The sequence below is a fragment of the Anopheles stephensi genome, chromosome 2 (assembly GCF_013141755.1).
Source record: "Anopheles stephensi strain Indian chromosome 2, UCI_ANSTEP_V1.0, whole genome shotgun sequence".
In the NCBI taxonomy this organism is placed as follows: domain Eukaryota; kingdom Metazoa; phylum Arthropoda; class Insecta; order Diptera; family Culicidae; genus Anopheles; species Anopheles stephensi.
This window is the reverse complement of record NC_050202.1, coordinates 43950953-43963624: the sequence shown is the minus strand read 5'-3', so window position 1 is coordinate 43963624 and position 12672 is coordinate 43950953. Positions and strand designations below refer to the sequence as shown.

General features: G+C 40.1%; 1 protein-coding gene across 13 annotated transcripts in view; it reads left to right on the top strand.

Annotated features, from left to right (window-relative positions):
- Positions 1 to 12672, top strand: part of LOC118507559 (allatostatin-A receptor) — a 45301-nt gene that overhangs the window by 5957 nt on the left and 26672 nt on the right. For 10 of the 13 annotated variants that reach the window (XM_036046150.1, XM_036046160.1, XM_036046156.1 and 7 more), the window contains 4 exons: positions 1766 to 2522; positions 9093 to 9247; positions 9343 to 9473; positions 9825 to 9972. In XM_036046150.1, coding sequence (XP_035902043.1) covers positions 2276 to 2522; positions 9093 to 9247; positions 9343 to 9473; positions 9825 to 9972 — 681 coding nt within the window. In that variant the 5' untranslated portion in view covers positions 1766 to 2275. Of the gene's footprint in view, positions 1 to 1765; positions 2523 to 8311; positions 8329 to 9092; positions 9248 to 9342; positions 9474 to 9824; positions 9973 to 12672 lie in introns of those variants that run through there. The other 3 variants (XR_004905666.1, XM_036046161.1, XM_036046162.1) reach the window with 3 other exon arrangements.

Below are 12672 nucleotides of genomic sequence, written 5' to 3'. Positions count from 1 at the left end.
ACAGACTTTAACTTTTCACACGTTGCACGGGTGTCCGCCGGGCGAACGGAAGCAATCGCTTACTGCTTACTGGTTTTCGCAATTAATTTATCCCTGCTTATGCTCACTGCTCACCCTTTTATCCGCCACGCCATCTCAACACCCAAATGAACGAGCGAAACCAGCTTCAGAATATTCAATCAGCCACCAACTATGGCGTCACTTTGATGCCAGCTAATTTCTTCACGTTTCCATCGAACGAAAGTTTTGTTCGGAAACACGATCAGACACGGACCGGATTTGTGCGAGATGGAAGGGCAGAAAGCAACACCACCATTAAGCAATACACCAGTGAACACGGGATAGCAAACGATGCGATGGCAAACGTTTTGAGCAAACTGTGAGCCAAATTGCGTACCACGGGCAACGGGAGGCTCTCGACGAAATGAAATCCGATACCGGCCCAGGACCAATCACAATCATCACGCTCCATATGTTGCGACACACAACAAGCAAGAAGCCACAACGGGGACGGTGCCTTTGATTGATGAGGGTTGTAATTTATGGCGTTCATGGCAAAAACTGCTCAACAAGTACAATTACATTCATTTACATTTTGCTCTCGAGCTCGAGATCGACCCTGGGTTGGAGAATGGAGTTTTCTTGCGAATGCTTGATCGTTGGTGATCGTTGGTGGAGAAAGTTAAGCCGGTGTATATCGCGTAATAGTTTTCAGTTGAAAGTTTCAGGACTTTCACCGTAGCCGCCTATTTAGGTCTCGTCAAGCTTGCTGAGTGTATTTGAAATAGCTTTTTCCGGGAAACATTCCATTAAGTGCCCTTGAAATATATCGTTCTTTTAGTATTTTCAATGTTATATTTTCAGCTTTAAGAGTTATTTAAGTCATGCCGTTTTCTAAGTATATTTGAGGGGTCAGCTTTAAAGAAGTATTATTTGATTCTAGAGATCCAGGCGTCAAACGGCTGTGGTAATTGTAAATCATGCTAAACAAATACTTTTCAACAAAGTGGAGAAATTTTAAATCCTTTCGATGCTATTGAATCAACCAGAAAATATGCAATAAAATATCTCTTGTTATTAATTTTTCTCTCACTCACAGTCTGGTTATTCTATCAGGAAAAATGTATATTTTATTTCCATTCCGAATATTTAAATTAATTGGGTCAATATAACCTGTTTCACCGCATTAAGTAGGTGCCGAGACTTTATTCACTTCATGATGTTTCTCATTTAATAGTCATCAATCATCATGAAGCATTGTCAGATAATGCCAACCAGATTGACATGTATGATAATCGCTCATAGGTCAGATAACTGGCCCATTCTCACTGTTGCTTCTTACGTTGTTGTTAGTGATTGTTATCCCAGTCAGTAATTTTCTGCCATACCTTTTATTCTTTTACACGAGATCACCCGAGAGATTGCGCATTTCAATCATACAGATTTGCGTTACAGCCTGTTATATCTAACGTCATTGACATAGCTACCAGACAAATTTAATTTTATGTTGTTGTTCAGATTGTGATTTTTTGGAGAAACGTTAAAACCACTGAATTATAAAACAAAATCAGAGTCTGTGTTAAAAATCAAATGCGAATGAATTAATATTCATCAAATGGAAATAAAATCTTTTATTCAATACGAGAGCGTTGGAATCTACAAGAATAAATGCAGCCATGGTCCAAATTCTCAGCTGCACCAAACACTTGTGCTCTGCTTAGGACAACAAGCTTAATGTGAAACACTTTTTTTGTACATCTTGCAGGCCCACAACAGCTTTACCATTGTCAACAGTTCTTCACATCACCCCAGCATTTGCAGCAAATGCTAGTGCTTTGTTTATTTTCATTAATACATTGAACCAACACCGTCATGGCAGCACAGAGAAGACGGGATAAAATATTCCAACGCAAGATCACGTAGATAGCAACAGAAAACAAGCGCCTTTAAGCCATTATTTACCATAGCAGTGAAAATGCAGCTACGACTACGAGTTCATGTTTTCGTAGTTAAAAACATTGTGAAAATGGGTGCAATTGTATCGAATGCAGTATCGACTGTTGTGATGAAAAATAAGAACACCTAAAAACATCTGTTCCGGATTCGCGGATTATAGTGTTCCGCGGCAGTGTAGAGAAAAGTGAATGATCGCAACATAAATAACGGAATACGGATTTTTTACCACCGTGCCAAACGAAAGCAGGTGGTGTGCATTCTTCACGAACCAGATAATCTGCGGATTGTTTCGAATAAATCTTCGCACCGTACATCGGCGATGATGAACGATTCTAAAATTACGTCCACCGAGGCACCCGGGCTGCATCATCAGCTGCCGATGCTAATGTCGGATGGGACGATGAGCAATAGCTCGTGGTCGGATCTGTTGAACTACACCTTCGAAAATGAGGCGCTCTACCACGTCAACACATCGACCATCGAGCGGATCGTCTCTATGATGGTGCCGGTGTTCTTTGGTTTCATTGGACTGGCTGGATTACTCGGTAATGGATTAGTTGTGTTGGGTAAGTGAACCATTTGCTAATGAAACTAATATTTATTTTATCATTTCGAGTAAGCAAACTTTGTTTGAATTCGTTAAAACATTCGTGCTATATGTATTTTGCTTCTTAAATAAGCATTACCTGCATAATGGTAATAGAAGTGGGCCCGTATCGTCGTATCGTCACTTTCTAATACGACACAATACGACTGATACTCTTAATTTTATGTACAATATAATGCTTCTTATGTTGTTGCATATCTTTTATAAACACTAATCACGATTTTAATAGCTTTACATCAAGTGTAAATCAGAAGACGAAAAATAAAATTAAGTATTAGCTAGTTGGGTCAATACGGCGTCAAGCCGTCTAACTAGAAATATGAGTAAATAAAAATATAAGCTAGTTAAATTAAAGTAAAAGTTTAATTGAATACAGCTTAAAATTGTTTTAGTTATATATATTTATCTTTCAGTAGGAAAACTCCTTACCGTATTAATGTATTAATTGACTCAAGTTTAACAACAGTATTTTTAAGTTAAAACAAGAATTTCAATTGTTGATTTTGGTTATAGATTGATGAATATTTCGTCACTGTGACTGCTTTTTAAGCAAGCAAGTATTGTGCACCTGTAGTCATTTGATATGATATGATCCAGCCACATTCGTTATACCTACACTTCAAATGTGATATCGATGGAGGCGCCTAGTACTTTTCAGCCTACAGTGTTTTTGCAAGCATTTGTTAAAATGTTTGCCTGCGTGGTAGTTAAAATTTGTTTGCTAACACAATTTAAAAGGTTTGTTTAAGATACAACATAACATTTTAAATTGTGTGGGTCTAAAGAATTTGGTTTTCTCTCACAGGGTACGCAACTTTCATCTATTTTCATAGTTTATATTGCTTGTGGCAGCGATTAATATGTCGCCTATGTTACAATCATTCAATGCATGATGGAGTAAAATTTATAAAAAGAGACTGGGAAAAAGAATTTATTAGAAATCATCTCAATCGTACCCTTAACCCAAACAATTTATGAAAACATGTTCGTTACTTACGGGCGGTTCGGTGGCCGAGGCGACAGTGGCGCCGGTCTCTCACAGCAGGACCAGGGTTCAAATCCTATCCAAACCGCCTCCCCGTAAGCAGGGCTTACTACTTTACTGCGGGTAAAATCAAGTCACAGAAAGCCAGAAGCCCGAGACCATTCAAGGTTGTAGTGCCAAGGAGAAAGAAGAATAAGTTCGTTACTTTTTAAAGATTGCTTTAGCACTATAATCTCGAAAAGCGTCTGTTTGCCACTGTACTGTTCAACACGTTTCTTGACTCACAGTACTTCTCGGGTCATAATACATGTGCAAAAACTGAGTTTGATAGTCTTTTCACAGCGGCTGCTACTTAACGACTCCTTTATTACACACTCTTTCTTAACCTACCGGCTTAATACTAACACACATGATTCTCCATATTCAAAACTATCTAAGATTTAGATTCATTGATCAATCTAAGCTATTTAATATTTATTAATGTTGCATCTAGAACCGCACATAGCTACAAAACATTACATTTTTTTAAGTGTCTGCTACTAAGGATTTAACAATGGTTGTCATAATTACTATGAAAGGAAGAAAAAACTTTGTGAAAGGGGGTGAAGAACAATTGAGGAGTCTGTAACAGAAGTAAGAAAGGAATAGATTGTAGTCGAAAAAATGGTGCACACTATGAAATGCAGAACATGCTCGTAACCAGCGGTCATTCTGGCCATAAACCGAATGATGGGAAGGGTTTCAGAAAAGGGGTCTATCAAGAAGTCTAAGTAGGAATGGGTGTGTGAATGTCGGGATCTGATTTTAGACAGACCGAACATTCGGCAACGGAGGTAATAAGTGGGTACAGGGTTAGAGCAGCCATGAAGAAATGTACGCACAGCAAAGCGAGTAGGATCTGCTTCTGAATCCTCTCGATTCTCTGTATAGAGGTGACTCCGGCTGGGGTCCACACGACGCTTGCACAGTTCAAGACGGAACGAACCCAGCAGCAATACAATACCTTCCGACAGAATGGGTCTCGAATTTCAGAGGCCATCCTGGCTAAGAAACCCAAAGTTCGATTTGCTTTGTTGCTAACATAGGTACATGTTCGTCAACCGGTAGTTTTTCGTCCAACCAAACACCCAAATTCTTTCATCCTTTTCTGTATGATTTGTAGAACACTGTAAATTACCCGTAGCTGGATAGTTTTAGTCCCATTTTGCTTTGAAAGATTTTTTACAGCTTAAGTTACAATAGTTTTTGCTAATAAAATAAACTATTTTCATCAAAATCGAGCTTTAAATATTGTAGGCCTTAAGGGGTTCTTGGCCGTATAACTCAGTTAGTTATACAAATAAGGACAATAGAATAAGACTGCTGTTATATCCGATTTAGCCAAACTGCTTGTTTTGGAGCTACTTCGAGTTTTAGTAGTTTTCTAGGCACAATCAAACCAAAATATGCAAAAGCGTCGCACTTCATGCGTACTTATTTAAAAAACAAAAACAAAACATACTTTTTTAATAACAAAACTGGACTGTTGAAAAGTTGAAACCGTGACAGAGGATATGCCCAAAATGGTTGAAAAAAAGGAAAAAATGCATCAAATTGGAAGTTTTATGAATAATCTAATTTTAATATACAATACATTTTGGCCATAATTTCATCACAATGATAAAAAGGTACTCAGGATCGATTTTTAATGGATCTTATAATAGGATCGTTTTCCACAAATCCTCAATGTTCTTATAAAAAAAACTGAGTCAATTCGATTCTTCCTTCCTCTTTTGTCAAATCTCTCACAAAGTCTGTACGACTAGTGGTATACGAATGAGTAATAACTCAAGCCATTCTTCAATATTACGATTTCTGTTACTGTAAATATTATTTGACACAATGTTTCAATAATATTGAAGCTCATTGCTCGCCTAGGAACAAAACATTCACACCAGCATTACGAGCCGTTTAGACGGTTGGTTTCGTCAATTTTTGTTATGAATAGTAATTTGGCTCATCACCCACACGGCTTTCATGCATGCTGTGATTAATATCCAGCCGGCAATGCGGACATCTCGAGTAAAAGGCGAAACAAGTAAGATATCAACCTGTTTTGAAGGCTAATACATGTAGCAAGCTTTCGACAAGCTTATCAAAAAACACCCCCACATGTTGGGCTGAAATGTTAATTTAGTCTGCTATCAAAAACACGCCCCAACATGAAAAACAATTCTCCGAAGATATGGTGAAAAATTCGAAAAAATACCTTACCAGATACTGCGAGTTGCTGTACCCCCCGTGGACCGTGTACCAGTAATGAAATTCAATACCATTCTCGAGCTTTAAAGATCGGTGCCATCGCTGAGCTAAAGTATGGGTACGAAAAAAAGAAGGTATTTTCTCACTACCCCTGCTAAGCTGGTGCCGTCGGGCAGCACCGTGAAACCGATCCATCTTGCCTTCGTATGGGCGTATCAGTGTTCGATGCCGCAAGTGCTTTCCGTCAGGCTCAGCCGAACGAAACCCGACACCATATACTAAAAATCAATCTCACTGATGTTGCCGAAGCACAAACAGCGGTCGGCTTTGGCGAGCCGATAGAACGGAAACTATAAAATCGACCCTTCAAGTAGAATGAAATTCATTGCCTTTTTCAAAAACCCACTCAGCCAGGCCGGTGCAAGCTCTCGGGCCATCAATTGATAGACTTGTTGATTTTTTGCCAATACAGCTAAAACACACCCATTCGGGGCAAACATAAATCTTTTACATCGTGACGGAGGTGAGTTTTCGAATTGAGATTTACCAACAACGAGTGCTGACATAAGAACTCTTGGATGCAACGCTCCTATCCTCCTAGTGGTCTATCGACAGATCAGATTTCTTAGGATAATCGATACATTAGAAAAAAAAAAAACGCAAAAGTTTGTTTGAGCCCCCCAGCGAAAGCGATACTGCATATTAAAATAAGAGATCTTTGAAGTGCAGACAAAGCTATATATTATGCTCTTTAAAGAAATCCCTCTTAGTTCTTTAATAACCCCAGAGCGATGATCTTCTTTCACGGCTCTTCAAAGCTCGTTTTGTTAAGAAAACAACATCGTCATCATGGTGAATGTGTGTTGTTAAGCTCACTTCGTGTAACTTACACTTCACGGGAAACCGATAACTCGAAACCAAACAACACACATTACGGTACCCTATCAATCTTCAAACCCGCCTTCTTATGAACATGCTGTTGCCTTTTTTCCTGCTTCATTTTTTGTTCCTCCCATTTTCTTTGCATATGATTCAAACACGTCCGATTTCTGCCGCACCATTAGCGCCTCTCGACGCTCGTTCACAGCTTGTGTGAAGATCGACGGTACGGTATGATAAGGGTAATTAATCTTGTTCGAATGCGCCCGTACCGGGGTTGATTTAACCCTCGACGAACGCTCCACGGCGTATTATTACATATAACCTTCACCGTAGCATGCACGTATACTGCCAGGTCCCTAGAGTGGTGTCCGTACGTGAGCGTATGAATGATGGCCGGCCAACAGTATCGTTGGCACCTCGCTGATCTCATCCAACTGGGCCCATTGACTCACGGCACAGTGATGAATGAAGTTGTCTCTCCCAACGCAGGATGGGACGCACAACAAAAGCCTCGAGCAAGAAAACCATTCCACTTGCGGCAACCCTTTATCGAAGGGAAATGGTTGCAGGTCTTCTCGCAAGGAGGAGATTATCTTCCACCCAACAAACACGGAAGGTCAATCTCCAGCGAAGAATATTCATAGAGTGGGATGCTGGTATGATTTAATGAAATCGCGGGTACAAGGCAGTTGGAATCTTTCACTGCTGACTGAACTAAAGCAGAGAATGTGGTTATTCATACTATTCAGCGCGTAGAAGTATCTTACATTCAACTATGTTGCATTTGAAACATTCTAGCAGATTCCACTGCTATGACAAGTGTGTATACTTTTTTCCCCTAGCCTTACACTACTATACATCAACACTCGTATGTGCTTAATGCCGTTTTCAAAATGGGATGCAAAGTATGAGAAATTGTTACCAAAGCGCTCTTCTCTATGTGATCTTCCACGCAAGGTCTGGAAATTCCGGGAACCGTACCATGAACCTCGTATGATATTAGTGCACAATCATTGCATTTCAAATTGAAAACAGAAGTTCAGTACTTCAGTATAATGGCAACATCTTGTTCACAGTATCACATGCTGGAAAATAGTGCAGCTTCTGCCGTAGCTCATAGTTGGCATGAGAATCCGAACGTACAGAATTGGGAAGCTTGGGTATGATATCCAAGAATGACTGGGCGTCTCCATTGCTATTTCAAACATGTGCGTTGAGAAAATACAATGCAGTTTAGTAAAGAAATGAGAGGAACATTAATCTTCTAGAATGTCTCAATTTTGCCATTGAGTCAGCAGAGCTCAAAAAGGCTTGGATTGTAATTTCTAGAAATCTTTTACAAATCAATCGATAAATTTATTTCCACATGTTCCCTAACAACCTTTATTCTCTCAACACCCTTCCAACTAAAGCTCGGTAAAATGTTCCAATACCGAAAAGTCAAGCTTTGTCTACTGCAAACCGATTAGCTATTGATGAATTACCCTCTCACGACGCCGTCACTCACAGAAACTTTCCATTTACTTTGCTTTCATGTCCCGAACACATCCACCGACCGTTGATTGGTTTACTTTCTGTCGTTTTACCTATTGATGGCGTCCTCTATCTCGCTTACACCACTTTCTTGAGCTTCCTGTCCTCGCAGCCTTCCGTATAAGTAAGCAAATATTCATTTCCATTTGACACACCATCCAACGAAAGGGACCGTGATCTAATCTGCATTTAACTTGCTCTACTTTATTGCATTGACATAGGATAAAACTTTTCCCACCGGTGGTTGGTTGGACACTTACCTCCGTGGAGAACATGCAAATTGAAAGCGATGTCTCGTCTTACGAGCATTTTGTTACAAGGAAGAAAAACCATCGACGGGTAGCGAAAGATAATATTCGACCGTGCAAAATTCCCTGCGCGAATGTTTTAGAAAATGAACACCCGGAACGGTCGCATCGCAGCGTGCACCAAATGGGATGAAGTACGTTTTTCAATTTATTCCAATGTCGCCGAAGGGAAAAGTATAATAAAAAATGATTGATCGTTCGATGGTGCTGGGAAGGAGCGTTCAAAATATCACTTTCGTTACAGGCCACCTTGCTCAATATCCCTTGAGGTGCGAATAATATCTTAATTCATGCGCACGTATTGACGGCCGAAGGAAAAGTGGAGTAGTTATTTTTAGCGAAGTATAACATAAAAAAACCGTGTTTAGGTTCTCGCGTATAAAGCATTCTGCAAGTATTATGTTGTAACAAAACTTTCTTTTTCAAATTAAGCAGCTATTATTGCAAAATATACCAAATTCGACCGTTTGGAGTGTATCATTATAAAATAATTAAACTTCAATAATCACTTTTACAAAACATACTTCAAAGCCCTGTCCTAATCTGACGAGTTTTCTTCTCTCTCATCCAATCTGAACAGTGGTTGCCGCAAACCAGAGTATGCGATCGACGACCAACCTGCTGATCATCAACCTAGCTGCCGCCGATCTGCTGTTCGTCGTATTTTGCGTGCCTTTCACCGCTGTCGACTATGTCTTGCCAGAGTGGCCATTTGGCGAATATTGGTGCAAATTTGTACGTGACGTATATGCAAACCCTCAGCTCGTGCGTTCACTGCGGTGTATAATAGCCTCTGGTTGTTTCTGTGCCTTTCCCACGCTTTTCGACAGGTCCAGTACATGATCGTTGTCACGGCACATGCCAGCGCGTACACGCTCGTCCTGATGTCACTGGATCGGTTCCTGGCCGTGGTACATCCCATTACCAGTATGTCGATTCGTACCGAACGGAATGCTTCGATGTAAGTAATCATCTGCTCTGCTCAAATGGTCCCTTTTTTTCCTTTTGGCACGTGTCATTCGTCCTCGAAACGAATGCTATGAGCTTAATACGTCTGCTTCGTGCTCCATTGACGGCTTCAATTGATTTCCTTGTCCATTTGAGGCTGCTAAATTCTGCTTCGCTTGCATGCTACAACTTAGCATAATGAATAATGCTCATCATCACTAATAGAACGTCGTACGATAGTATCTACGTGTTGCCAAAAGCAATCAAACGATGACAATCCGTTTCGATTCACTCTTGTTTAACATTCGATGGTTAACTCAATCGATTTTCTGTTACGCTTCTTTTTTCTTCCTCTACTGCACAGCGCTATCTGTTTGACGTGGTTTGTTATCCTGACGACGGCCATACCGGTGGCCATCTCGCATGGTGTGCTGTTCTATCCAAGACAAGGTGGATACTACACTGCATGCCTTTTCCTGCACAATGAAGGATACAGTTTAGTTGCCTTTCATGTAAGTAATTCCGTATATTTTATTCATTCATTCATTTAAGACGTTTATGGTGGATACAAGTATTGGATTATTCTTCGATCGGTTTTGATGTGTAATATGCGATTAATACATATTTCACTACATACGTAAGATGATTTTGCAATGGTATAGAGTGAGATGAACTTCATGCTGAATTTTATGCATTTCCATCCAGTTGAATGTGATTTGGTTATTGGTTAAAAAAGTAATATTATTTTGTTATTTATTTATTAATTATTACGGTCCGATGCCGTATTGTCACCACCGCATGTGGTGACTGTGAATTATATTCACGCAAAAAAACAATTAACAAAACTAACTAGGCATTTCCTGCTAGTTATTTGCCATATCCCGGACATGCTCGGTTGTGCAGGGAAGATGGTTGGTTGTTTTCCATTTCTATTGTGTGGGTGTGTGTGTGTGTGTTGTAGGTTTTTTGGTCCGGTTCTATTGCTGTGGCTATGGCTTCGATGAGGGTTAAAAAAAAGTAATAATTAAGATATAAAATTGCATTTACGCCATCAATTCTTATTTATTCTATTACTAGTTCAAATTCCATTCCTATTATTGATAATGAATCGAATTTTTTGTATGGATTACTATTACCTTCTCTCGAGTAAAAACCACAATACCTTAACTGAATGTACCTTTCGTTATCTTGAATACTTTTATAGAATATCATGGATCCAATTTATTTCTATCCCTCAATTTTCCATGCGTTTTGTTCGCAATTTTCCCATTTCCTGCATCCTTGCACAGTGTACCAGGCAGTCGAAAAAACACATCCCCACAGATGAGCCTTACCCGCTATCGCTCGTCCGGTGTAACAGTTTAATGAACAAATAGTATCCGCAATAATGCGCATCCGCACTTTGCGACGGAGGAAGCATATTTCCTGCTTAGGTCAAGCAAAATATTCATAAAACGATACTTCGGTGCTGATGCTCGGGCGGGAAAGAGTCAGTTCGCTTCGGACAAAGCGAAGAAACCATCGCAATATTCATCCTGCGCAACGAATAGGAGATCTACGGAAAGCATAAAAAGACCTCCCGATAGAAATTCCGGACACAACATTGTGAATGGCCTCCATTACCCGAGAAGCCTGTTCGGTTTACCACGGCCCCCAAGCGCTATTGTGATCTCGCACCAAATTGACCTTCAGGGATGCAAGCATTGGCGGCAGCAACACCACTAGGTCGCCGAATTAGTACACCTCTGAGAAAATGAGAAAATAAACAATGCTCCTACGGTTTTGCTCGCTAGGCTTGCGTCCGTCCCGGCTGTCTATCCTTGGAATGTGGTCCGAAGACCCATACATGGAATGCATTCTGCCCACCAGTACACGCTCGTGCTCTCCCTCCCCTTGCAAAACAAACACTGCATGTAAACAAATACACACGAAGCAAATATAGCACAACATGCTTCCTTCCCTGTAAAGTGCTTCTATTTCAACACGCTGCGACAAGATAAACACGTTTTGCAGTTTCATACTAGCTGGCCCCATACACACAACTTCGAGGCAAAAATCGCCACAAAAATAGGGTAAAGGGAGTGAAAAGGGTGGTTTTGCTGGACAGAAAAAGATAAAAAATAAAATCAGCTTCACAGCATTCCCGGTCCCGCGGTGTGGTTGAACTTCACCCCGAAACGGACATTAAGCTCCGGGACATGCTTAGTTACATCGCGCTACACAATCTGAACGTGTAGTGTAGTGAAACCAATGCCGGTGAGCGGTTTCATGCTTCAGTTCGTACATGTCAATTTTAATACCATCGGTAAAGGAATGGATGTTCACGGTTCGAAGCGATTGCGAACGTCATTTATCTTCGTTGTTTGAGATGAAAGTTTTTGGTACAGCCATTATCGTCTTAAGGGTTTCAAATGGTATAAGATATTTGACAGATAGTATTTGTGATATGAGTAACATTGTAAATTAATTCTCAAACCACTTACTTAGCAATTCGGAACTATATCCGTTCCACAGTCTTGGCCTGCTGCAAAAATTCTCTTAACTGCTCACGGTCTAGTAGCATTGTTTACCATTCGGATGTCTAGATTGTTCTGAAGGACGCAGAAACGACATCACTTCATCTTAAGTTGGGCCTAGCACGATACCTCTATCAAAGTGGATGGCCTCTATAGTTATTCGCTTGACATGACCTGGTGACTCTCATTAGTTGCAAATAAAGTGGGATCATTCAAGAGCGCGTCATTGTAGCAGTTTGTCCCCATGCTATACATATAGGATCAAAAATCAGTTTTTTCAAACACAACTAAGAGGAATTCTTCAGTTTTCGACGGAACCACAGTTGCAGAAACAGAGGAGAAATGTCTTAGAGACAAGTGTTATTACTATAAACATTCTATACCGTTCGAGTTTCATCTAATGGTCCAAGTATTTTGAGTGGAAAAGTAAGATAAGATGAAATTATAATAAACCTCACTAACACTCTACCATACTCACAGAAGGATATGGAAAGAGAACAGCTGTGACACAACTAAGAAATACGTGTCCTAATTGCAAACCAAAAGAAGTTTTGCTGCATATTTCCTGTCTCAGCACGTAATACAAATTTACGTTGACCGTGACCTTTGTGCGAAATGGATTCGATGAAGATGGAGGTCATTATTTCATTGCTAGCAATCCAATATTAGCAATGTATCTTGTCTTATCAAAGCTGT